Source organism: Pyricularia pennisetigena, chromosome 3 (assembly GCF_004337985.1).
Source record: "Pyricularia pennisetigena strain Br36 chromosome 3, whole genome shotgun sequence".
NCBI lineage: Eukaryota > Fungi > Ascomycota > Sordariomycetes > Magnaporthales > Pyriculariaceae > Pyricularia > Pyricularia pennisetigena.
This window is the reverse complement of record NC_043742.1, coordinates 7,736,621-7,761,458: the sequence shown is the minus strand read 5'-3', so window position 1 is coordinate 7,761,458 and position 24,838 is coordinate 7,736,621. Positions and strand designations below refer to the sequence as shown.

The window sequence follows — 24,838 nt, the reverse complement described above, 5'->3', positions numbered from 1 at the left end:
CATCATGGGGGCTTGCCTTTCGACTGCGTGCGAAGAATTGCTTTTACAAATGCTTCGCTACAAGGCTCTGTAAGACCGTCAAAGGATCAATACTGGTGGCTGCAATCTCAGTAAGAACAGGGTGATATTAGACTTTAGGGGTTTGACATCTGAAACCACCCATCAGAAAGATGAAATAAACACTCACAACTCAGGCATTTTGCTGTGGCGAATGAAGCGATTTTACAAATGGATTTGATCTTCCAGCTCGTAAGAACAGGAGCTCAAACGTCAGCGGGAATAAGAGTCTGTTCCAAGAATCAGACTAGGTAGATATAAAAGACGTCAAAATGATTGATTGTTTGCTGTTTTGATTTGCAGCTGCCTGTGTAAAAGGAGTCTTTGTTTGTAATTTGCACACTAAACAGCGTCCCAGCCAGGCTGACGGCTGAAAATTTCAAAAGATGGACGGCACGCATCAAATCATATGTTCTAAGTTCCCAACACAGTTCGGAAGCTTGCATCCTTACTGTCATGGATAAGAGAGATCTAACCCCTTACATATGCATGCATCGATGACTAAATATCTTTAAAAGTCATGAAAAAAAATACAACAAACTTTTTTCAGCCATATTTTTAAACCAACGTCCTCTCACGAGCTGAGCTCCCAATAGCTGCGCTTTCTCCACCAAAAAGCGCCCAGCCTACTTCTTCGCTACTGCACCGACAGTCCTCTGCAGCATCATTTCCGGATACTCTCCCTGCCCCCAAAGACTCTTCATATGCTTGGCCGGATCGTAGCTTTGAGAAGCCTCCACAGCAGCAGCGGCGAGCTTCTTGAGCAGCCCTTCGTTCTTCGGCAGGCTCGTCGTGCGAAAGCGCCCGGAATCGCCAACAGGCCACTGACCCTTGCCGGGAACAGGGTGGCCGAGACACACGGGCGGCACGCCGCCGGGAACCCTGCCCATCTTCCTGATCCAAGCCACCTTCTCCAGGACCCTGTACGCTTCCCTGCCCTCCTCGATCCTCTCTTCCGTGTCTTCCCTGGCGTCCCCTGCGCTCAGCCCGAGTCTCAGACTGGGCGCCTCGAGCACCCTGGGGACGTGCGCGAGGCCCTCGAGCACAAACTCCATCAGCCTGGCCTTGGGCGGGCTGCACAGCGGCAGGTCGAGCAGGTACTCTGTGATCTGCCCGTGCGTGAAGACGAGGTACCGAGCGTCGTCCCGCCCGGCGGTCGGCAGCGCGGCAAGGAACCCCCTCGCCTCGGCCGCCCGCGCCTCGAGCCTGGCCGCCGACTCGTTCACCAGCTCGCGCGTTCTCGACACGCCGGGCGGCGCAGCCTCGACGTCCATGGCGGTCCAGTCCAGGCCGATGCGGACGGCCGCCAACGCCGCCGCGTCCGCCCCCCTCCCCTCGGCGGTCAGGATGGCCACGTACAGCTTCCGCGTGCGCTCGACGTGCGTCTCCAGCAGCCCGCGGCACGAGAACACGTCGCACTGGTACTTGACGGCCTCCTGCAGCTGCGGCACCAGCGTGACGGTCCAGCCGCAGTTCCTGAGCGCCGCGAACGGCGTCGTCAGGATCGCCGTCTCGACGGCGCGCTCGAGCGGCGACGAGAGTACGGCCCGGACCTCGTGGGCCGGGTACGCCGTGGCCGGGTCCTCGAGGCGGCGGCGCTCCGTCACGCACTGCGCCACGCCGTAGGGGGTCAGTACGGTCGCGAAGAAGTGGTCTCCAGGCACGCAGATGGTGCCGGTTGCGAGATTGCCCGGGTTGGGGTCCTTGTGCGGCCCGGCCGTGAAGTTGCCGGTGGCTACGTCCTGCGTAAAGTAGACGTTGGAACAGGACTCGCCGTGGCGGATGAGATCAAACTTGACCATTTTGCTGGTGTGGTGTTGGGTCTGATGACGGAGTCTTTGGATGGAATTTGTAGTCTGATGCAGTGATGATCGAGTTTTTTTTTTTTTTTTTTGATGAAATCGGTTACCTTTGCCTATATATGCCGTATTGTTTTAAATGTGCTCAGGGGTAAATCCAACCGGTCATGTTTTGTGATGCAACCGACAGCATTCACCGCTCATGTCCGACATGTGCAGCTCTTATAGCATTTCACATGATCACATCTGCATTCACTTTCAGGCTGTCCCTGCTTCCGTACTAGAGCACAACCCTGCGAGTGACGCAACCCAGCCTCTGTGGTCAACCACGTCTCAAAAACTGCAAAAGTAACTGGTGCATCCGGTGAAAAAGCTGCATTGCTAGCCTGACCTCATGAAAGAACGTGCCACAAAAGACGGGGCAGTGTAGAGGTTCACGCCTACGTTCGTTCAACCCTGACAATGATCTTGGCCGTCACACCCGTTCCGTCGCATTTGTTCAAAGACGAAAGTAATAGGGATCGGATCAAGTTGCCGGGCAAGAAATTCTTTACACGTGACACATGTAAACGAAATCTTTTCCAAAAATAACACGTATGAAAACCATTGTACTCAAAGCTGTAGAGATAGACAGTTCGAAGAAGCAACTTCATATCGCTGTATTATCTTTCTATCCATTTTCCCATCCAAGATAGACGCTCTATCATCAGTCAAACAAGACATGCCGTGCCCCCCCAGAAACGCAAACAACGCTGATCCCGTGTACCGTGCCAACTATCAATGTTATGTCTATCGGGCACCCAAACCCTCAAAGTCTTGTTCCGAAGCCTTACCCCAATGGTTCATCCCGCCTGTTGTGACTGTTGGGTGCTGCACCGTTCCCACGGCTACGTCCGCGGCCACCTCTTCGGCTTCTCCAGGGGCTAATGTCAGGACTGCCAAAGAAATTCGCCGGCAGGGGATGAGCGTGGGTACTTGGGTCGGGATGAGCCACGACGACTCTCTGCTGATACCAAGGTGGAATGTTCTCCTGGTTTCGCTGCGGAGGTGCGCTTTGCAGTCGCATCTGACCAAATCCTTGCGCAATTTCTCCCATACCCTGACTGCCTGGACTCGGCGCTTGGAATTCAAAGCCATTATTGAATCCTTGGCTGGGCGTTTGCTGCTGAAAACGCCTCTCTGGTCCCCATGGCTGATTTGTATAGGGGGTAGGTCGAAGTGGGGGCAGGGATGAGACTAGTGTCGCACTCTGACCAAGACTTGCAGCTGGAAAGTATTCTGGCCAAGGATGCGCATGGTTCATATAAGTATTCCCTGTGAGGTGCTGCTGCGTGTCGGCTAATGCCGTCAAAGCAAACTGGCGGTTCTCTAAAATATGTCGAGATCTCCAATCTGTCGAGCGTATCTCGGGTCCAAGCACTCTAGCATGTGTCCCTGGCATCCCGGTGGGCACCATCTGTTGAGGATGCCTCGCAAAGTCCGTATCCCACTCAAAGTCCATGTCCCCGGAGTGATCAAGGCTTGGCTGACTGCGAATTGTTTTGCTGGGTCTGCCATCAGGTGCAAAAGGGGACGAGTCGTAATCACTCAACTCCCTTGCAGACCGCTTGCGCGAGTATTGGCTGCCTTCGTCGGTTCTTCTTTGTCCGCGACTAGATCCCACAAGGTCAGGGTGTGATTGAAACGCCGGATGCGCAATCCCTCCGTAGACCGAATTTGTCTGGAATTGCACTTGATGCGGCAGCACTTGATGCGGCTGCACTTGATGTGGCTCCACTTGATGTGGCTGCACTTGATGCGGCAGCATTTGGCCCTGTTGTTGTACTTGCACTCGCGACTGAAACCCAAAACCTCCCACTCCCGAATCAAGTGTTCCACCAAACATTCCAACGTTATCAGCCTCGCTGTATTGTCCGAGCATACTGCGATATCTCTGATCTGTGAATGGGTTGGGATACCATGGCTCACTCGATCCGGACTGTGCTGCTCTATGATGGAAAGTATATGTGGTCCCAAGGTCATTCCATGCTGTGCCTAGAGAGTTGAGATGGTCTTGTGTTACTGCTTGCTCCATGTGCGGTCGGTAATATCCAGGGTTCCCCCGTGCAGCGTCCCTGCCTGTGCTGGTACCCATTAGGTCTTGGGCAGGATTATGAGTAGGCTTTGGCATCACTCCATCTTGGCCCGTTTCGGGCTCCTTGGGTGTCCTAAGGTCTGGGGGCAAACGCCTTCTGGTGGTACGAGCTAGTATAGAAGCATACAGCACTCGAGTTTCCTCCGGTCCAAGACCCCCGTTCTGGGACTGGGGATTATTGGTGTTGACCCTGTCCTGGAACAATAGCCTTCGCGTAGATGAGTCTGAATCAGAATCGTCGGAGCTCTCGCTCTTTTCACTCTTTTCACTCTCTTCACTCTTTTCACTCTTTTCGCTCCTTTCACTCTCTTCACTTTCTTCACTTTCTTCAGACGTGGGAAACAAACCCTCGACTACCCGCACAGCCCTGCGGAGGGCTGTCGGGCTCACGGCTGGGGATTCTGCATGGGTAATAGTTTCCAGAGCATCGTTGATCTCACGCAGCTCAGCGATATCTTTTTGGCTGCATGCGCATTTGCCCTAGATGGCGCCACAAGACCAACAAAACTCGGTTTTGCAACGGGGGCACACTAGATCGTGTCAGTTGCAGTATCTCATCGTCGGTCCGTCATCATAAGCGGTGCTCACCCATGTGTCTGCATCCTTCTTCTCGCTTGTAAACAAATTTACAACCAGGGCACTGCTTCAACTTTTCAGTTGCAATGTACTTTTTCATCTCTTCATCTTGCTCCCAGCTCGGTGGCAGGCACTTGGAGCCAACATGTGGAAAGCGGCTGCAGCCCGCACAGCTGAAGAGCATGCATTTATAGCACCACGCCAAAGTGCCGGATCCATCCCCGGATACCCGATCACGTATAAAGCTGCCGCAATCTGGGTGGTAGCAAAAGATGGGATCTTTTGCCTCCCTTTCGGCCAGTCTCTCTTTGGCTTGTCGGAGCTCCGGTTCAGTGATAAAGTCTGAGTACTGGTGTTCGTGAAAGGGCTGGCCGCAGCATTTTGGTGGAAAGTTGCCATCCGGGGCAAGGGCATGCCTGATGGCATCTGCTCGGCAATCATGGCAGCAATAGTGCTCGCAGGGGAGGTGGACAAGGTCGGTTTCGGCATCGAAGGGATCCAAGCAAATGACGCAGTATTCATGACCGATAGGACGGCCGTCGGCGTGGAATTGTTTTTCTTCCGAGTCTGACATGGTCTCTTGGACAACAGGAGGCGAAGGCAATGACTGAGATGGCGGGATAGCGATATATGATATCCATGAAAGGCTGCTGGCTGTCTTAGGTGGTTAGAGTGCCACGGGCATACTGACTGATGGGAGGTTCTGGGCAAAGGCGTGCGGGAATCAGAATCTGGCTGGATGGCGATGATGGTGGAGGGTTGGTTGGAGACTTGGTTTGAATTCTGCTGTACTCTTTCCTTATCTCTCAAACAAAACATATGTTGCAGCAAGCGATGTGGTAGGTCTTTCTGGATTCATCTTTTTGGGAGGACAGCTGCTAAAGACGGACCAAATAATTCCACAAAAGGCATGCACGAGCTAGGCCAAGGTAGATCGTATTGTTCCATGGGCATCTTTGGTTTTCCGCCTGTCTTTAATCGTCAAGTTAGCTATCTGAACAATGACGATATTACTTTGATGGAAAGCTGCGCTCGAATGTTCCAACTCAAGCTTGTCCTCGCGCGAAAACGCGATCCAATTGTTTATGTGCAACGTCCATGCAGAACGGAGGTGCACAGGCGAGTGCAAACCGTTCCGTGGGTGCATTCTACCCCCCAAGAACTGCCCTGCCACGGCCCAAATCAACTCGGGCGACTGGGAAACGATATATGGTCTTGTCATTGTCATTTTTCACTGTACAAACTTGCCCTGTCGTTACCACACGGGACGTATTCCGCCCGGAAGAATACTACCTTGGGTATAAAATCACACCTCCATCTTCTTTTGGATCTTGGCTTTCGCTTCAGGAACAAAACGTTCCGAAACCGCAAGTCCCTGCCTCCCAAAAATGGCACCCCCATGCGGTACGACTGTAACACAGCAGGGACTGCCGTCAGTTTACGTGGCCTAGATGCGATACAACCAGCGCGTATACGACAAGACCCAGCTCACACGGTCTGCAGTGTCACCATCTGGAAGAATAAAAAAACAAAGAGGCTGACGAGTAAAGGTGAAGCAGCCAGGTCCTATAATCTTCCCTCTGTCGATGTCTTGGAAATCTAGCAACTGATTGAACACGGGCCGAGCAGGAATGCAGTGTTTGTCGGCCCGTGTTTCTTTCAGCTGTGGTTTCGTTCAAACAGGCACCTGGCCTTGGAATATGTATACTGATAGATCTTCTGCCGCTTTGCCGATGCAGTTTTGACCAGAATACGAGGTCTTGGCATGGCAAGCTGGAGTCGACGATGTGATTGCGCTTGCTCAACGAAGGATTGCCTGATTGGGCCACCTGTATATACCTCTGACGACTGATCTAGCTGCTGAACAGGGACAAAACTTGTCTCTGCAACACGAGACCTTTTTTCGGTCAATTGAAATTTTGCACATTGCATATTACGAGCTTGCGTTGGGTGAGGGAGGGATCACGCGGTTTGCAGCCGTTCAGCTTTTGGATTGCATCACACCACATTCTCACCGTTTTTTCTTTTTTTTCCGTCCATCGCGTCCGCTCAAGGAGACATCTATAAGGCAGACGCCATCATCGCTTGAAATGTCTTGATTGCCCGAATTGAAGTCGCTCAACCATAAAAACTACGCCTAAACCCTAATTCGGCCAAAAAGACTATCCTTTGTTCACCAGCACAATCCTAATCCTAATCATTCCCTTCCCCCTTCCACTATCAAAATGCCCTCCACACTCACCACCGTCCTCCTCGCGACCCTCCCCCTCCTAGCAACCAGCAACCCCGTCCCGGGCCGCCCGACAGGCCGCGACCCGCACCCGCGCGTGGTCAACGACAGCACGGCCGTCGGCTGCCTGGCCTCGTCGTGGTCGCCGCCAAAGTGGACGGTCGCCGACCTCGTGTACCGCGGGAGCTGGACCTACCGCACGCCGTCGCACCAGAACGCGTGGGGCTCGGTCGAGTTCAACCTCGCGACCGAGGCGCTCGCCCCGTCCGTCTCCAGGTGCGCCGCCACCAGCTCGCGCCTCACCGACTTCTTCTACGGCGACCAGACGTACCGCTGCGACCTGCCCGCCGGCGCCATCGCGGGCGGCGGCACGGGCGGCGAGGCGACGTTTGAGTTCAACAGGGCCGCGAATTGGTTGCGCGTCAATCAGACTTGGACGTGTCGTGATGCGGAGGACGGGTGGCCGTAAGCTTTTTTTTTTTGGATGTCTAGGCGTCTGTGTAGCCTCCCGATGCATGAGCAGTCCGCTGACTTGGACCGCGTGATGAATAGTGTAACCTTTTCGGCCTTTGGCTTCATCAACCTCACCCTCGACTGCACCCAGGACTTTTACCAGAACCCAAACTGGACTATCGGAAGCGGCCTGCCCTATTCGGATCGCAGGGTCGAGTGCAAGTCGGCAAATATCGTGCATTCTCCTGACGAGATGACTGCCATCGCATGAGGTCGCTGTCGCTCGGATGTTTGATCTTTTTCCTTGGTGTGGTGGGATTTTTCATGGGCTATAGCGTGGTGTTTTGCTGCAAATGATGTTGAGCATTAGTGGCATCGAGGTCTTTATGTATCCTGTGCCCTTTGTCGCCGTGACCGTCAGAGTCAACGACATGACGGAAAGAATCCGTGTCTCTTCCTTGTATCTTATCATCCTCATTATAGCAGTACCATTCCTTTCCTCCTCAAACACCCAACCCCATGCCTATATCAACTGGTCCAGTAACCCCCGCTGCACATGGAGTAATCCCATCTGTCGACCGGCGCGCAGAGACAGAAACCGGGCTCGTCAAACGGCGACCCGTAGCCCTTTCCGTTCGGCCAGCAGCACTGTACCATGCCCTCGAATCCGACCGACCTGCACGACGGGCACTGTCTCGTGAGGGAACATCCATCGGCTAGAATTTTCCGTCGGCAGTGTCAGTGTGCAAATCTGCGGAACATTGCGAGTGCAAACACGTTATGCTCACCTGTCTTTTTGCCAACTTGCAGCCAGGATCCCAGCGATGATCGCGATTGCAATGTTGTTGCTTGTGTGGTTATTGGCGTCGATAATCCAGACGTGAAGAGCAGGCATAGTGCAAGGATGAGGTGCATCATGACGGTCATCAGGTGGTTTGGTGCGACCATTGCGACAATCGGGATCGCCAAGGTATGAGGGGGTTGGCGCTTGTTTCAGAAGATTGCAAGCCCAGATGCCTCAGTAACAAAAATTAATTGCCTGTCTGATACATCCAAAGAAATCCCGATAGGTGAAGGCGGTTGTCTCGTCTCGACCGTGCGTCTCCCAAAGGGCCTGATGCCGGCACAAATTGAAGAGCAGAACGCTAGAGATCGAGAATGCAATCAAATAAAAATGAAGACGGAACCAGAACGGGCTGCCGTTTTGTTCACCGCAGCGGCTGCTTTTTCCCGAACAAAAGCCAGTCCAAAATATCACGTCAGATCAACAGTTCCGAGCATCACCCACAGCTGCAAGCCGCAGGTGGCGGAGCGGCGGCAATCTCGAACGAGAAGCCAATCAAGCGCGGTAAACCCCGGCCTGCCTGCATAATATAATCGAATGATCCGATTCCTAAAATGACAATTCTATGTTGACATAATGCCAAGCTGGAATTGTGCCGTTTCCTTGGTTCAGGAGGATTGGGGATGGGGGCCAGGCTAACAGCAGCCAAGAGCACACCTTTGTTGTCAGCTTGGACAGGTATTATCGACAGGGATTGATAGATAGAAATTAAGCTTGCAGTGAGCAACCCACCTAAATGGCAAGTTGTAGTTATTTGCGCATGCCACGTCGCATGGCACATTTGTTGGCTCTGCCGCCGAGGCTTGCAATGCGACAAATACTATATTAGCGGGATCTGTTTGTCTCGTGTCAACTTTATTGGCCGGGAATTTCTGCCATTTAGATAGGTATACGGCTATATACGAAGGGAAAGTTAGTCATAGGAGCCTAGATCCTACTTCATAACCACTCGGACAACTTTCCAGACGAATTGGACGGAACCGCTTGCCAAACTGTGGCACTATATAGCCAACCTGACCGCCTGAACACCAAAGATTATTCAATGAGCAAACACAGTGGTATATTTTCCACATAAATTTTAACAGTAGGCCTGCCGGATCCGTCATCCGAGTACTTTAGAGTGCAGCCGTCGACCTAGTCTATGTGCTTGCCTATCTTCCGTCTCCCTGATGTTCCAATCTGGACTTCTTGGCTAGATGCAACAAGAAAGTGGCCGACATGTAGCGCACGATTATGTGTGGCACTGATTATGTTTGACTTGCTCGCTTTTCCCAGGTCTATACGCTATTGAATATCAGCTAGATAGACTTTCAGAGCCGGCCCCAATGCCTCTAGGTGCTTGGAATTACTTATCTGATTGATGAATTTGGTTTGAAGAGCATTACAAAGCCGTGCTTGACATGTATAAACTGAGCCTATAAAGATCCTAGAGTTCCTTTTCAGGCAGCAATCTTATGACATGTAAATCAGCACTCACTCTCATATCCGGCCTACATAGTTAACGCTCACGCCCAGTATCTTTGAGCTTTGAAATTCGAATAATCAAGACTGAAACTAGGTAGCAAGAGCCGTAAGTATTTGAACAGGGAAAACGATAGGTAGTCTGATAGGTACTTTGAACGTTTACGGACCGTTTCGACGTAAAAGACCATTAGGTAGCTTTTAGAGACCGAATATTTAAAGTCAAAAAGTCAAAGCTCACTCTTCAGTCTGTATTCAAGAGCCTCCTTGAAATCATTTTATTCTGAACTCGTCCTCGAATTCGGCATCAAGGCTCACCGCAGCCGTCTCCTTTGGGCTCCTTGGGAATCTGCAGCTTCTGCTTGGTCTAAGGCCTGCCAAAACCCGAAAAGAGGAATAGCCCGTCCAGGCCCACCAGCCCACGGGCTCTTGGCGGGGGCCCGTAAAGGCCCACGGGTTTTTTTTTGGCGGGTTAATGGGACCCGCGGGCTCCCGGGCTGAATCCGAATTGGGTAACCCATGGGTTTTTGTACTGGGGCGAATACATAATGAAAATAGTGCCAAAAAAAAAAAAGAAAAAAAAAGTTTGATAGATATATTTTGTAGGTTGTATTCCAATTGCAATGCTAATTTTATGACTTTTTAATAAACAAAAATAATAATACGCAAAATTTATATTTTTACGGGTTGTTCCACTTATACTAGACAATAACAAACAGCATGTGACGATGAGAAAATTCACGGCTTGACTTGACTTGACTTGAACACTTCTTGGGGATCATCTCGTTCTGCTTACAGAAAGGAAAGTGTAACAGATTCTTTTTGTAAATGCTGCTATCTAGCAGGCACTTCTGTTAGTCAAAAGCCAACAGTTGCTTCTACAAACATACTGTAAGTAGGGTTCGCATGGAATGTTTGCCAGCCGTGAAAATCGCATGATTTATCAAACAGCATGTAGTGAAAAAATCACGTAACATTGCGGACAAACCCAGCCCGTAGCTTTGACCGATGTTCCAGTTAGGCATTAAAGTTCAGGACATAAGAATGTGAGTTTTTCCAGTAAAGGAAGTAAAGGCAGACATTTAGTGTTCGGAAATTACCCATGAACAGTGATTTGGACTATCTGTGTGCAACAGTGCGGCCAAATTTGTGATCATAGATCGTGGCTGGACTGAAAAATTACTTTGCTTGGGTCGCCGTAGTATCGTTTTACAGGGCAAAGCAAATATATCTTTGAATCAAGTCTTTTATTATCCTTATCTATGTCTATACTATATCGCGCGGACACCAAACGTGATAACTAGCTGATAGAACTTTCACCTGATCAGCGGTCCCCCTCGACATCAGCATACGGGCCTTTGGTTCGAACCAGGGGTTTTGAGGAGCGATTGTGCACGTGGATGACGAAGCTGGGCAGGCCTCGGAGCTGAAGCCATGATCTTGGAGACCAGGGCGATAGCGCCGGTTTGAGTCGCTTGGGGATAGTCACCCAGGCTATACGATACAGCGCCAACATCGAGAAGATGGCTGCTGTTCATATGGTCGACGGATGCAAGACGAAGATTGTTGGGTCCCCAGGAGTCAGTCTCACAGGGGTCGATTTGTAATTTGGTGGGGTAAAATCAAGGCACCAATTCTCGGTGCGCCTGCGTATTGACATGAGTTTGATGGTCTCAGGATAATCTTGACTCTCGCCTCTGCCGTGAAGATATCCTGTCCAGGCGAATGCACTGACAGGTTCATCCAAGGCAGCCTGGCCCCAGGACCGCTCGCAGGACGGTAGGGAGACAGGTAGATTAAAGGCCGTAACTAAGAGAGATTGGTTACCAGATATGTACCAGTAGAGATGGGGAGGGAATTAAGAGGCTTGGTTCGGCATTAATAATACAGAAAGTCCAGCGTACCGCGAGGCTATATCTAGAGGAGCCAGCGAAGCTCGTCCGTAAGCTCCAACCTTATGTAAAGGGCTTTTGCTGAGGCATTATCGCCAGCAACACCGCCGCCGCTCCTTCCTCCACAACTAAATCTCTTGCCGGCGAAGCTACATTGAAATTTCTTCGTTGGGCAAGCGCGGAAAAGACAACTAACCAATCCACCCACGAGAAACAATTTGCAAGTCGGGCTAGGATAGAATAGCTTACGCAATGGCAAATAGGCGATTTGACCCCTACGAAACTTGCCGTTATGAGGTAGCCGCGCTGCCAGACTGATGAAGCATAATACTTCTCTGGAAAACATACGGCAGTGATTTGCTCGGTGAGCAATTTTTGGCATTTAGGCAGTTGTTGTTCGTATATAATATCACAGTTTGGCAAGCGATTTCGTCCAATTGGTCTGGCAAGTTGTCCGAGTGGTTATGGAGTAGGATTTAGGCTCCTATGGCTCACGCCTCGTGGGTTCAAATCCCACACTTGTCATATATTTTTGCGCAGCTTCTTACTTATTTTTATCTTGTGCTGCGCCCATGTCCACTTTTTATGCTTTTTGGCTCTTTCAAAATTCTCGTGAGACTGAAATTACGTTGTTATGTCGGTTTTTTTTATTGGAGATGTTCGGTTTGCTTGAATGGAAAAGGCCCCAGGGGGCGTCCCTGTCCAGGTGGCGGGAAGGAATTGAGTGCTGCACATCGTACTTAAATAAATATTAAACGCAATATTCGCAATTTCAAAAGAAGCAAGGGGACAATCTGGCGCGGCCATTAAATGAACTGCTCTTCCCATGCTATAGTGACCAGACCAAAGGCGAGCGAAAGCCCAACTGACTAAGCTGAAAAACATTAACGGGGTAGGTATAATTGTCAGATTAGCACTATATACAGATAAGGAGTTGATGGCCAAGCAAAAAAGTAGTCCTGAATATAATATTTCGCATTATTAACTGCGTCGTTAGTAAACCAGTGTCGCAGTTGGTGAACCAGCAATAAATATGCTTATACGACATGACAGGGCCAAAAAAATAAATAAATAAATAAATCAAAGCGCGGCTCCAAGGATCTTGCCACATTAACGTTGCAACTTACCAACGTCCTAGTAACTGTCCGCTGTGTTTCGGTATCTAACCGGCAGATCGTCCGTGCCCCAACAACAACAATTAAACCAGCATCAGTGGTTTAGTGGTAAAATCCATCGTTGCCATTCCATGAATCCATTCGATGGGCCCCGTGTTCGATTCACGGCTGATGCAACCTAAACTTTTTGACGAGTTACTGTTGCATTCATTTGTCAATAAGTTGTCTCGATTTCTTTACACTTTTTCTTTTTCTTTTTCTTTTTTCTTTGATTGATTTCCCCTGAAATCTTTAGAAAAAAGTCATCCCATAAACCTTGCATGTGGCCATCGCAAATTTTGATATTGCAATTGTTGTTCACCTGAAAGCAGTCCAAAAAACCGCAAGTCGCGTCGCATATAAATGGACGACTGTCGGAAATCGCAGTAAACGGCCCGCCAAGCGGATAGGGTGCAACGTCAGACGTTGCAATAGATCTCCGTGTCTGAAGAGTAAAGGTTACCATCCCTAGGCGCGGGTAAGCCAAGCCTTTTATATTGGCCAAGGTGCATAAAATGCTCATTCACTCGGGAGTGTCCCGGAGACGACTCTTGGGAGATGCAGGAACGGATAAATAGAACAGGACGGTGATTTTCGAATCTGGGATGGATCTGCCAGTAAACCTGTCCGGGTGACACGGGGGGTTGGCGGCTCTGGATAAATACGTTGAAAATAAACCCACATCTTCGGAGGTCACGTCCCGTCTTCATCCCGTTTCACCCCCTTCCGGAATTTAATGCCAGGGTTGTCTATTGCAGCAATGCCCAGTGGTCTTGGCACGGTCCTCGACTGCACAACATGGACAACAAAGTTTGGATTCGGGCCTCCATCCGAGACGATCTCTCTTGGGAAATACTACCTGGCAGTGAATGGTGGTTTGTTTGGCCAGCCAGTCAATATTGCCAGGGTGGAACCAAAGATCGCTGATACCAGATGCGCACCATGCCAATGGACAAAGTCACTCGCGGGATTGGTCTCCGCTCCGCCTTCCGGTCGATGCATGGCTTGGCTTGTCTTTCGGGCCGCCTGAGCCTCTCTCTAATGTTGCGAAATATGCCGCATCGTGGAAGGACTGAGTCCAAGATGTACCCTGGAGAGTAAGAGACGACTTCCTTTTTTTTTTTTTTTTTTTCCGAGTATAAAAATGCCCATTACTTGACCTTGCCGGACAGCCAGCAACATCAGCAACAGCAAACAAGCAAAGCAAGAACCTCCTTCACTTGCCGGCCTCCCTCTGCTGCACAACGTCCCCAACGCCACATCCCAATCATGCTCTTCTCAACGGTCCTGCTGGGGCTGACGGCCACGGTCGGCGTCAGCGCCATGCCGCGCAACCGCGCATCGTCCCCCCGCCACCTGCGCCGACAAGAAGGCGCCAACCCGTTCGAGGGCAAGAAGCTGTTTGCGAACCCGGAGTGGGCCGAAAAGGCCGAGCCGGCGCTGGCGCACTACGAGTCGATCGGCGACTCGGCCAACGCCGCACGCGTCCGCAAGGTGCAGCAGACGGGCACCTTTGTCTGGATCTCCAACATTGCGTCGCTGCCCGACATCGACGCGGCCATCGAGGGCGCCCGCGCCGCCAAGAAGGCCACGGGCGAGGACCAGATCGTCGGCCTCGTGCACTACAACCTGCCCGACCGCGACTGCAGCGCGGGCGAGTCGGCGGGCGAGCTCGACTCGACCAAGGACGGGCTGCGGCTGTACAAGGAGACGTACGTGGCGCCGTTTGCCGAGAAGCTCGCCGCGGCCGCGGACCTCACCTTTGCCGTGGTGCTGGAGCCCGACTCGCTCGCGAACCTCGTCACCAACATGGGGGTCGAGTTTTGCGCGCGCGCGGCGCCCGTCTACGAGGAGGGCATCGCCCACGCCATCCGGTCGCTGCAGTTCGACCACGTGCACCTGTACCTGGACGCCGCGCACGGCGGCTGGCTGGGATGGGACGACAACCTGGCCCCGACGGCCAAGGAGTTCGCCAAGGTCGTCGGCATGGCGGGCGGCAACTCGACGGTGCGCGGCGTCGTGACCAACGTGTCCAACTACAACCCCTTCATCATGCCCGAGCCGCTCGAGCCCTACACCGAGTGGTCCAATTCCTACGACGAGTCGCACTACGCACTGTCGCTCGCCCCGCACCTCGAGGCCGAGGGCCTGCCGTCGCGCTTCCTCATCGACCAGGGCCGCGTCCACCTGCCCGGCGCCCGCAAGGAGTGGGGAGAGTGGTGCAACGTCGAGCCTGCGGGCTTCGGCATCGCCCCCGGCACGCCTGTTGAGAACCCCCACGTCGACAGTATCGTCTGGGTCAAGCCCGGTGGTGAGTCTGACGGCGAGTGCGGCATGGAGGGCGCCACGCGCGCTGGAGCTTGGTTTGAGGAGTACTTTAGGATGCTTGTTGAGAATGCGCACCCTAGCCTGGACATGTAAGTTTTGGGTTGTTATGACGACGTTAGAACAAGGATGGGATCGGATACCAAACGTGTCGAGTGCATTGCACGCCAGCGTCCGCCTGGACCTAAAAGATATTTATCTGCATTGTTCATCTCATTATATGTGTACAGAAACAATAAACTGTGTATACCTGATTTTTTTCCCGTAATCCTTTAGTCCCATGAAAATTTATACATTGCATAGTCGCATGACGGCAAGAATTGTTGAACAAAATGACGCTCAGTAGGGTGTCCTACAAGAGCAGAGCACCAATCATAGCAGCAATAACAAGAGCCACCCTCATTGGTGCCTCTAGGCTCACGCCCGACCCCGCCGGCAACGTCTCGCCTTGGCAAGAATACGTGCCCGGGAATGCTCCTTTCTCCGTCCGTAGCAAGTTGAGGTCTTGACAGTTGAAGGTGTCGTTGGATGATTTAACCACAAACGCGTCCATGACCTTGGGCTTTGTTGTGCCGGGGCCGGACGAGTCGAGGTATAGGCTTGTCCATGTTTCGTTGCTGAGGTAGAGTTAGTATAGTTGTAAAAGAGCTGGGGACCAAATGTCGTCACTCACAAAAAAGTATTGTCAATGTCGGCCGAGATGACAACACTGTTGAAAACATTCGGAAACCATGCCCACTGGTCTCTGAACGCGTTATAGAAAGCCGGGCAGTCGTACGCCGTCAAGTTGTCGTCGGGTGCGCGCGCCGGGAACTGGCTCAGCCTGAGCTGGGGGTTGTCCTGTATGTGTATGTCCTTCCAGAACCTATTAAGCTTCGCCCAGCTCACCATCTTCTTGAGGTTCGGGTTATCGTGCACGTCTAGCCGGGCGAGCTTTTCAAAGTTAAAGTGCAGATACTCGAGGCGGGGATTGTTGTCGGCGATGAACTCGTGAACGACCGGGTGAAGACACGGCGATATGTGGCGGATCCCGCTGACGTGCAAACGGGTGATGTTGGGACCAGGTGTCTCCTCCATCAGGTTCTCTTCCCAAAAGTAAAGGGTCATGTTGTCGTTGCCAACCACGCGCATCTCCTCCACGTTGCGAACCCGGAACGTCTGGCGGTGGAGGTTGGGCAGGTTTTCAACGATGAGCCTCTTGGCGTCCCAAAAGTCGATGAGCCCATTCAGGTTGGACAAGCCGACATTGCGCACCTCCACCACGGCCTCGCCGGCTCCTGTTGCCTCTCCGGTTATATTCTTGAGTCCGACGTCGGGATCCGTGCTGATTCCGCGACCAAGTCCTATCTTGGCTTGGAGGAGCTTTGGCGCCGACACCAAGTGAAAGCTGCCCACGTTGTTGATGCTGACTAGGTCGAGTTCGTTGAGCGATGGAAGATCGAGGAGGTGCAAGTCACCTCTCACCTTGCGCAGGCCCGGTAGCTTGACAGACTGTAACCTCGACGCCCCTTCAATGTACAGCCTCCCGCCGATCCTCGTCAGGTTCCTGCTCGAAATCCCAACCAACGAGCATCCATCTCCCTTGCAACTATCCACCCGAAACTCTCCTTGTATATTCAAAAGGTCGTTGAACGTGATGACCCCAGTCGCCGTCGCAGGTATTACCACATCTCCTGTGACGCTTGAGCAGTTGGCCTTGTCAACGTCGGCCTGGTTTTCGAACCTGAGGGATCGATCGCATTCGGCGGCGAGGACGGAAGAAAAGAAGCAGGCGGCGACTACGGCGGACGCGGCGAAAATCGTGTACAATCGCCGCATCCGCGCGTGGTGCCCCATCGCCCTGCGATATCCGGAGCGGCCTGCCGCTCGTCGCGCAGAGCTTGGCGCAGGGATTCCCGGTCGGTGGGGATGCTCTGCTAGTTCCCGTCAGTCGGCGACCGCCCGCCTATAATCGCCGGGATGCTATAATCGATGGAGTGTGACGTTTGAGGGCCGCTGTTGGTGAGGTTGTTTGTTCAGAGTCTCGGTCAAGGGGCAGATCTTCAAATACTGCATCAAGGGGCGGGAATTGGAAGTAAAGGTGAAGAAAGGATCAGCTGTCTGACGCGGCACTGGATGCCCCCCCGCAGACTCAGAGTCAGGGGTGTCCGGGCATTTCCAGTCCACATATCAAGACCCTTTTCTTGGCAATACAATTTCCGCCTGTGTCCGAGTAAGGTAGCGTCCAGTCTGATATCGAAAACAGGTTCGCGGCCGGGAGTGTGACGGATGGGGAAGGAAAAATGCAGACATTTCAATCTCCTCGCAGATGCTTGGTATGGTACGTAGTAGACTTGCAAGCCATAGCATGGTCATGCTTGTATCAAGACGATCCACGAGGTCGGACTCGCTGCTCAGAAGATCTCGGAGTATTGTGCGGTGTGCACTCGTTGGTCTGCCATCCATTAAAGCGTGGTCGGATGGAGCCACCAGGGGTGATCCATCGGATTGGAATTTCTTGGAGGTCGGCTATCCGGGAGGGGCACATCACAGTGGCATGGCATGACATGACAGGGTGGGTGGGTGCACGGCCCTGCCACTGCGACTGCCGGTTAAGGCGTGGGTGCTGCCGAGGAGAAGTCAAGAGACATCGGATGCACCGTAAGCGTACGAAGGAAGACCTGGTAGGGTACCAAGACCTGGTAGGATGCCAAGACAAAAGAATTCTTTCAATACCTAGTCTAGTATATCACTCATCAGACGCTCATGCTTGGCCTCCGGCTGTACGGCAGCTTGAGCAGCTCGCCTGTAGCCGCTGTGGTTTGGCTTGAAGATTTAGAGTGGGGAGGACCCTGCGTTTGGGTGATGATCCCAACCTCAAAATTTGTTTTTGGCTAGTGCGAGTGCACGATGGGATCTGCTAGCCTTAGTATGTGTCCAGTTAGCGGTATCTCTAATCGATTAGTTTGTGGATAGTAAGCATATTTTTTTGGTGGTATCGGTGGCCAGCATTTCAGACGGAGTTTGAAAGTTTTTCCTTCCTTCTGTTGCTTTTCGCTTCCCAGTTTTCCATGCTTTGTTGCTCTTCAAAGTGGGATGTACAAGATTGAGGTGGTAACCTCCGCGGAGCTCTTGAATCAGGGATCGTTACATTGGAAGCGGGGCCGGCGGGTTTGGATCGACGCACTTATGACGTCGCTTAGACCAAAACAACTCCACATGGCTATCCACGTGATTGATCAAATGATTATTGGGGGCCATCACTGCTACGATAGGTACACTCGGCTACGATTGTGGTCCCGATCTGCAGCTCGTTGTGGGCCAACAAACATTGATGCGACAATCGTGGAAAAGGAAAAGGACAAAAAGAGAAAGAAAGGGAAAAAGAGGACACCAAACAGAGTCCTGGAAACAGATCATTCTCTCGCGTCACCAGCACTCCCAGTCACACAATGTCACCACTCACCGCGGACATGCACCGGCCAGATTGGGGAGGACGGATTATACGTGGCGTGCTAGAGCTACTCTCGAAGATCAATTTAGGCCGCATAGGTTCGCCGAGGAACCACCGGCTTGGTAATGACCCGCAACTAACCACAAGGATCTTCGCATGGTGATAAACTGCGGATCGACGTGCATGCTTCCTTTGTGAGAGTACTATTTATCAAGCTATGTCCCTTGCACACTTACTACGATAGTAAAGTACAGTAGGCAGAGTATGGGGAGAAGATCAACAGTGGATCATCAACCTCTGTTCATAGTATAACTTCTGCTATTTTTGGACCCCAACAACCAAAAGCAGTAGCTGATTCGACGTCCCTTCCGGTCTGTGTCCTGTCGAGGCTACTCTATTGCCGAGATTTTCAGATTTCCACATCTTCCCCCAGTCCGATTTGTTGACTTGAAAACAGAGCGACGGGTATATGGCCACGCCGGCATTGCCTTGCACTCTGCCTCCCTTTTTTTCCTTTTTTTTCTTTTGTTTTGTCGTTGCAATTTTTCTCCTTGCTCATCCAGGCATTTAAAGCCAGTTGGTAACTTTCTTCATCACCGGCCCATTTCCTGCCATACAGCCTAATGCTCACCATCTTCTTCTCTCATCATAGTACATCGCATCATCTCTCATGATGGCAGCGTTGCTTTTCGGTGTCCAATACTCGTCCTTTGTGTCAAAATGCATGTTGTCAGCACGGCCGGTTACGCACGGAGTCGACTAGCCCCCGATCTACCGGGTGTTACAAACCTCTGCATAGTCAGGCAGCCTATGTCTCCGACATAACCTCGGACAGACCTTGCTAAGGAAGCCAAACTTGGGACCTTCACCCGGCCGACAGTTCAGTGGCCTTGGCGGGAGCATTGGTAAGGGCTCCGTCTCGGCCCGCTTGGCAGGCGGCCTTGCGTTGGTCCATCTGGTCGTTTGCTGGGGCGGCATGGGTGCACTGCTCTTCTCTGGCCACTGCGTTTGGCGGGAAGAAGGTGAGCTGTAGCTTCTGACTGGTGCCGGCGGCTTGTCCAGCCGCTCTTGAGATTCGTTCTGGCGGATGAACGCTTGGATGTGCGCCTTGGGCTTGGGTGGCTCTTTGGACCACGGCATTCCTCGGGGCGATAGGAGACCCATGTTGAATGCGGCGTGCTATGTGATCGATGATGGGATGTTCGGTTGTGATGACGACAGTACACACGAAGCTGATGACTCCGACGGTGTTTCTGTATTTCCGTGCGTCCGGGTCTACCACATTGGCATCTATATCAAGATGCCCGCAACCCACAAAAGAGAAAAGAAAAACCTTTGAGCGACAAGTGTCAAGGCGGGCAGACAAGCCTTTTTATTTTACTATTGCGCCTGCACATGTTCACATTCTTTTTTCTCTCTCTTATCCTTTTACGTCTATTAAACGGGCTATGAAGGCTGTTTTGCAGGGACCTGGCTGTGTCAAGAGGAGTAGCAGGACTCGCGCGGCGAACCAGTGGGCGCGTCCAACCGGGGGGACAGTGAAACTTCAGCCCAAGGATAGGATGGTTTCGTCGTCCCATCGCCACTCCGTCGATGTCTTGGACGATTTGACGGGCTAGCGTCAGCAAAACAGCAAAGGCTTTGCCGGAAAAGTTGCATCCTCGAATCAATCAGCCTTCACAGGAATAATAAATCTGCGAGTGCTTTGACCGGAGCTGATGTTTTGTCTCTCGCCAAGCTTCCATGCTTGTCATCGCTCTGCAGAAATGACCATCAATGTCGAGACACTTTGGCATATGGTTCGAGTTTCTGCAGAACCGCGATCTATTTGCCATTCTAGATCCAAGCTGTTGACTCGCGACTGTTTCCCCACCCAGACCATTGGTGTTTGCCACTGTATTGTTCTGCTCGGACTATTCACCATTGGGTCCAAGCTTCGCAGGGAACAAGACGGCTGATTCCGGGCATTTTTGATGGCTTGTCAGCGCACATAACCCAGTCGGGTCGGCTAGCCCAATTGTGTTGTGACCGACTTATACTTTTGTTTTCGCAGAGTTCAACGATCCAACTTCGGACGGATATCGCCTTACGGACCAGATAACGTGACGGCCAATCTAGCTTATCCGGTTCAGATAGGACTACCTGCCGGGCACAACCTCCCATCCCAGCTGCTCATCGTTCCCGTTGGGGGTTTTCTGCTGTATTTTTTAAGACGAGCAACCTAGGAGTCTCTCGACAGCACATACAGTGCAGATGGCAACAAACAAAAAAACGCCTCAGTGTACAAGGGCCAGTGCGCTGATTTATACAGTAGAATCTTGCGAATACGTCTGGAGGTGGAAAAGCGGTTGCGGCCCGAAGCCATCCCTGACCCTTTCGATGCGGATGCGCAAGTGGCAGCTTTACGACTATTTTGAGTCTTACTAACGTAGGCAATGCCTGGTTATGGCCTCGTTGCTAAATGCTTCCACCGTTTTCTAGGGTGAAATCTATGTCACTGACTCTGAAGAAAAAAAGAAAAAAAAAGTTGGTGTTTTGATCTGTATTGCTTTGGGATTAATCCGCAGATTATCCTTGACTTTCAGATGTCATGGTATTTAACTTCATGACGCGTTACCCCTTCCCTGGAAAGACTATAGTATGTCTATTCCGCAATAGGCTTGCTCTAAGAAATTTGTCTTTCAAGCCTCAACCCTCTAAATGGCTAGTCATTGCTCAGTGCTTTCCTGACAGAGGATACTTGAACAGACATGATACATGTAATGCCAGGATATAAAAAATACTGTAAGCATCATGACTGTTCACTGAGCTGTGATATACCGGGATATGTCGTCGTCCAAATGTCATATCTCATCAATCCTCGCAGCAAGAGTATAGATAAAGCTTACAAAAAAAAAACCAGCGGCAGCAGCTCATAAAATCCTCTGCCGGCATTCTCTTGCTTATCTTCCCATACTCACATCCCGCAAACGCATTTCGGGCTTCCTGGGCGGTGTTGAAGGTGATCGAGTACATACTGGTCAGCGAGAGACTTGTGAATTTGAGTACGGTTTCGAGTAGAAAAGTGGATACTAACCAAGCAGTGCACGACATGCAAACTCCCGACTCTTCATAAAGACAGCTAGGTGCAATGGTCACACTACCAGGAGGTATTCGTCCGGGCTGTCACGTGCTGGTTTTGAACATGGCAGATAACCCCACATCAACACGTGTGATTCCATGTGACAGCAGGCCATAGAAACTTATAGGTGCAGGAGCTACCACAGCAGGTAGGCCCAAGCTCCAGCAAGTGCAGGTGGGGCTAAACACCACCCGTCCAAGGCCTTTTTCACCAGAGTTCACGCCAGTTCGTCATCATCCGTCGTCATGAAGCTGCCGTTAGCCGCTCTTTAACTCATCCGCCATCTCCAGAAACTCAATTGCTACCTATTACCTAAGAACCAGCTTCACCGCTCAGTCCATATTGATTCATTATTCTTTTTTTAAACCAAGCGACCTATCACCAATACCCAAACGATAAACATTGAATCCAGTCGTACTGTAACTGTACTTCCAAGGATTTGCCAAGCACCGCGAATCAGGATCATCTTAGCTTTGCCAATTTCGAGTATCTTCCCCCGAATTAAAAGTCTCACCCTCCGCCAAATCCCCCCCAAAAAAGGAAGCAATGCCGAGCCAAGGAACTCCGCGAGGCAGCACCACGCGCCTCCACGGCCTGGACTCGTACGTCACGGAGCCGTCCGACGGTCGCGCCATCGAGGGCGTCGTGGTAGTTGTGTCGGACGCCTTTGGCTGGGAGTTTGAAAACACCCGGCTGCTGGCCGACAACTACGCCGACAAGGGTGGGTATCGCGTCATCGTGCCTGATTTCCTCGGTGGTGTGGTGCTGCCGCCGTCGACGCTGGGGTCGCTGCGTGGGTATATTGGGGGAAGTTTGCTGGGCAAAGCGTGAGTCTTGAGGTTTTATTTTTATTTTTATTTTTTCATGTCATGATTATAATGTGTTGTATCATTCTTAATATTTTCACACTGACAATCTTTCCAGATACTCCGCTATCTGGCTAGCCATGACCTGGATTCCGTTCATGGTGTACCAGAACATACTCCGCCGCACCTCCCCCACCAGCACCGTAGCGACCTTCTTTTCGGCCGTGAGCCACGGCCCCGAGGCCATGCGTGGCCTGCCCGTGTTCGCCGCGGGACTCAGCTGGGGCGGCCGGTATGCCCTCGCGCTGGCCTCAATGCCGAACCCGCCCGTGAAGGCCGTCTTCGTTGCTCACCCGTCGCACGTGACCGTCCCTGACGACCTGGCGCGGCTAGCCGTCCCGGTCTCGTTCGCGCTGGCCAAGGACGACCACGTGATGGGAGGGGACGCGCGGATCGCAGAGATCGAGCGGATCGTGGGGAAGAGTGCGGCCAAGTGCGAGGTCAAGGCTTACAGCGCGGGGCATTCCTTTTGCGTCCGGGCTGATTTTACGGGCAAGGATACCTCGGCACTGGCCGACGAGGCGGAGGATCAGGCAATTAGCTGGTTCAAGTCCCAGTCTGCCTAAATAAGTTGGCTTGGATGTCGTTGGGGTTTGTTGAAAGAGGGGGGGTTAGGCAAAGTATTTTTGGTTACGGAATGCATTAGGTAGGATATGGACGTTGTGTGTGTGTCGTTTATAATCAAGCAGCTACAAATCTATCACGCCGGCTTTCTCGCAATGACCCAGAGAAAGACAGAATGCTCATGCTCGCGCCGGAGCTCCTCGACCACAATCTCGAACCCGACCGCCTTTAACGAGCGAAGCGTCTCCTCCGCCCCGAGTCCGCTCCAATACATCCAGCCCTTTTCGTGGTCCAGCCACTTCTGCGTGACTGCGTCACCCAGCGCCGTTTCGGGAAAGTTTGCCAGGAGATAGGAACCCGGCCGCAACCAGTCGAAGATGCGGGCCATGATCACCCGCTGCTCGTCCGACGGCAGATGGATGATGCTGTAAAACGCCAGCGTCGCGTCAAAGGTCCCGGCCGGGAACCGCAGGGCCATCATATCGCCCTCGCGCCACTCGACTCTGTTCGGGCCGAACCCGAGCTTCTGCAGATTCGCCTTGCCGGCCGCGACCTGGGAGCTGGACATGTCGTTGGCCGTAACGCGGGCAGAGGGCAGCGTGGCGAGTACGTGCTCGGTCACTGGGGTTGCGGCCCCAGCGCCGAGCTCGAGGATTGACAGCTTGGCGTCAGGGCGGCCGGGGATCAAGTCGATGAGCTTGTTGACAAACTCGAGCTTGACGTCGGCGTGGTCTTTGGTCCAGTCCGCATAGGTTTCGGAAATGACGTCATAAGACTGCTTGATGCGCGCCTTGAGATCCTGGGGGACCGTGGAGTCTTTGGTTTGGACAGGGTCTGTCATGGTTACGTTGGACATGTTTTGTTATATGAGGTCTTGCAAGGTCTTGTGGTGTTTTTTTATTCTTTTGGAATCCATGTGTAGGGCTTCACTTTGCAGGGATGAAATGTCACTTTATAGCCCGACAACTTAGACACTCCCCCAGTTGTCCAATGCTATAGAACCACCAGGCGGTCAAGTTGGAAATTTGTCTAGGCCATCCCCTTCCCAGGCGCACCACTTAAATTTAGTCCGTTTTCTACCGGATGCATGGTCAGCGCAAATCTCACAGAGAACTGATAAATGTGAATACAAGCGATGACTCTTGCGAAAGAGTAATACGGCCTGCAACCTCTTAACAGCTAGTCTAGCTTACAAGCAAGCGACTGGAGTATTGGGGGAATGTGGAGCTTCGAGTATAAAAGCTGGGGAAGCTGTGCATGTCAGCCAAATTGATGATTTGTTGACTCACCCTCATGAGGGGGCAAAAAAGAAGAAGAAAAAAGAAGAAAAGAAGTCAAGGGAAAGAAAGACATATTCTTTGTCCAGCCTAATTAATTGTGAACAAATACGAAAGGTGGAAATCCATGTTTCTGTCGATGCTACATTCTCTTGATACCGGCACAAATTGGCCATTCAACCAAAAAGCATAGTGGTACGATTATTACAGTGCCTCTGGCAGAAACACCCTGGGACGGTGATCACATCAGACAAAAACACCGAAAGGGGCCAAGAAAAATACAAAAAAGACAGCCAACCTAGAAGATTCTACTATAGAATTGATCCATTGAGGGTAAAAAAAAAAAAAAAAAAAAAAAACATATTGCAGATTCCTGGCACCTTCCTTTCCACACCACAGCATAGCGGACAAGAAGCTTGGGCCACCACGCCAAGCATGAATTTCAGTTTGTCCGCGCTTCGGCGATCTGACCTTTTACGAGAATGGGGTGACGCTACGACTACAAAAAAAAATAAAAAAAAAAATAATCCCACCAGCCGTTCGAACCGACGCCACCACCAACAACCACCCTTGACCGTTTTCCGCAAACGGCCAATCGACCTCCCACAACAAGTCACACTCGAGACACACATACACACACACCCACCCACAA

General features: G+C 51.8%; 9 protein-coding genes across 9 annotated transcripts; 4 read left to right on the top strand and 5 right to left on the bottom strand.

Annotated features, from left to right (window-relative positions):
• Window positions 1-683: 683 nt before the first annotated feature.
• Window positions 684-1,859, bottom strand: PpBr36_03870 (uncharacterized protein; the record flags this gene model as incomplete). The annotated part of the gene is made up of 1 exon (XM_029891039.1): window positions 684-1,859. The coding sequence occupies one exon, from the start codon at window positions 1,857-1,859 to the stop codon at window positions 684-686; it is 1,176 nt and encodes a 391-aa protein (XP_029753875.1).
• Window positions 1,860-2,685: 826 nt separating this feature from the next.
• PpBr36_03869 (uncharacterized protein) lies at window positions 2,686-4,666 on the bottom strand (the record flags this gene model as incomplete). The annotated part of the gene is made up of 2 exons (XM_029891038.1): window positions 2,686-4,445; window positions 4,579-4,666. The coding sequence occupies 2 exons, from the start codon at window positions 4,664-4,666 to the stop codon at window positions 2,686-2,688; spliced, it is 1,848 nt and encodes a 615-aa protein (XP_029753031.1).
• A 2,125-nt stretch (window positions 4,667-6,791) lies between these two features.
• PpBr36_03868 (uncharacterized protein) lies at window positions 6,792-7,520 on the top strand (the record flags this gene model as incomplete). The annotated part of the gene is made up of 2 exons (XM_029891037.1): window positions 6,792-7,261; window positions 7,289-7,520. The coding sequence occupies 2 exons, from the start codon at window positions 6,792-6,794 to the stop codon at window positions 7,518-7,520; spliced, it is 702 nt and encodes a 233-aa protein (XP_029753032.1).
• Window positions 7,521-7,777: 257 nt separating this feature from the next.
• Window positions 7,778-8,197, bottom strand: PpBr36_03867 (uncharacterized protein; the record flags this gene model as incomplete). Its single annotated transcript, XM_029891036.1, has 2 exons — window positions 7,778-7,965; window positions 8,038-8,197. The coding sequence occupies 2 exons, from the start codon at window positions 8,195-8,197 to the stop codon at window positions 7,778-7,780; spliced, it is 348 nt and encodes a 115-aa protein (XP_029753035.1).
• Window positions 8,198-13,869: 5,672 nt separating this feature from the next.
• On the top strand, window positions 13,870-15,021 carry PpBr36_03866 (uncharacterized protein; the record flags this gene model as incomplete). Its single annotated transcript, XM_029891035.1, has 1 exon — window positions 13,870-15,021. The coding sequence occupies one exon, from the start codon at window positions 13,870-13,872 to the stop codon at window positions 15,019-15,021; it is 1,152 nt and encodes a 383-aa protein (XP_029753036.1).
• On the bottom strand, window positions 13,879-19,522 carry PpBr36_03865 (uncharacterized protein; the record flags this gene model as incomplete). Its single annotated transcript, XM_029891034.1, has 5 exons — window positions 13,879-15,004; window positions 15,282-15,542; window positions 15,599-16,648; window positions 18,990-19,066; window positions 19,196-19,522. 5 exons carry the CDS (start codon window positions 19,520-19,522, stop codon window positions 13,879-13,881), a joined length of 2,841 nt encoding a protein of 946 aa, XP_029753033.1.
• A 2,503-nt stretch (window positions 19,523-22,025) lies between these two features.
• On the top strand, window positions 22,026-22,911 carry PpBr36_03864 (uncharacterized protein; the record flags this gene model as incomplete). Its single annotated transcript, XM_029891033.1, has 2 exons — window positions 22,026-22,306; window positions 22,404-22,911. The coding sequence occupies 2 exons, from the start codon at window positions 22,026-22,028 to the stop codon at window positions 22,909-22,911; spliced, it is 789 nt and encodes a 262-aa protein (XP_029753034.1).
• A 134-nt stretch (window positions 22,912-23,045) lies between these two features.
• PpBr36_03862 (uncharacterized protein) lies at window positions 23,046-23,765 on the bottom strand (the record flags this gene model as incomplete). Its single annotated transcript, XM_029891031.1, has 1 exon — window positions 23,046-23,765. One exon carries the CDS (start codon window positions 23,763-23,765, stop codon window positions 23,046-23,048), a length of 720 nt encoding a protein of 239 aa, XP_029753040.1.
• On the top strand, window positions 23,065-23,567 carry PpBr36_03863 (uncharacterized protein; the record flags this gene model as incomplete). The annotated part of the gene is made up of 2 exons (XM_029891032.1): window positions 23,065-23,167; window positions 23,188-23,567. The coding sequence occupies 2 exons, from the start codon at window positions 23,065-23,067 to the stop codon at window positions 23,565-23,567; spliced, it is 483 nt and encodes a 160-aa protein (XP_029753039.1).
• Window positions 23,766-24,838: the final 1,073 nt, after the last annotated feature.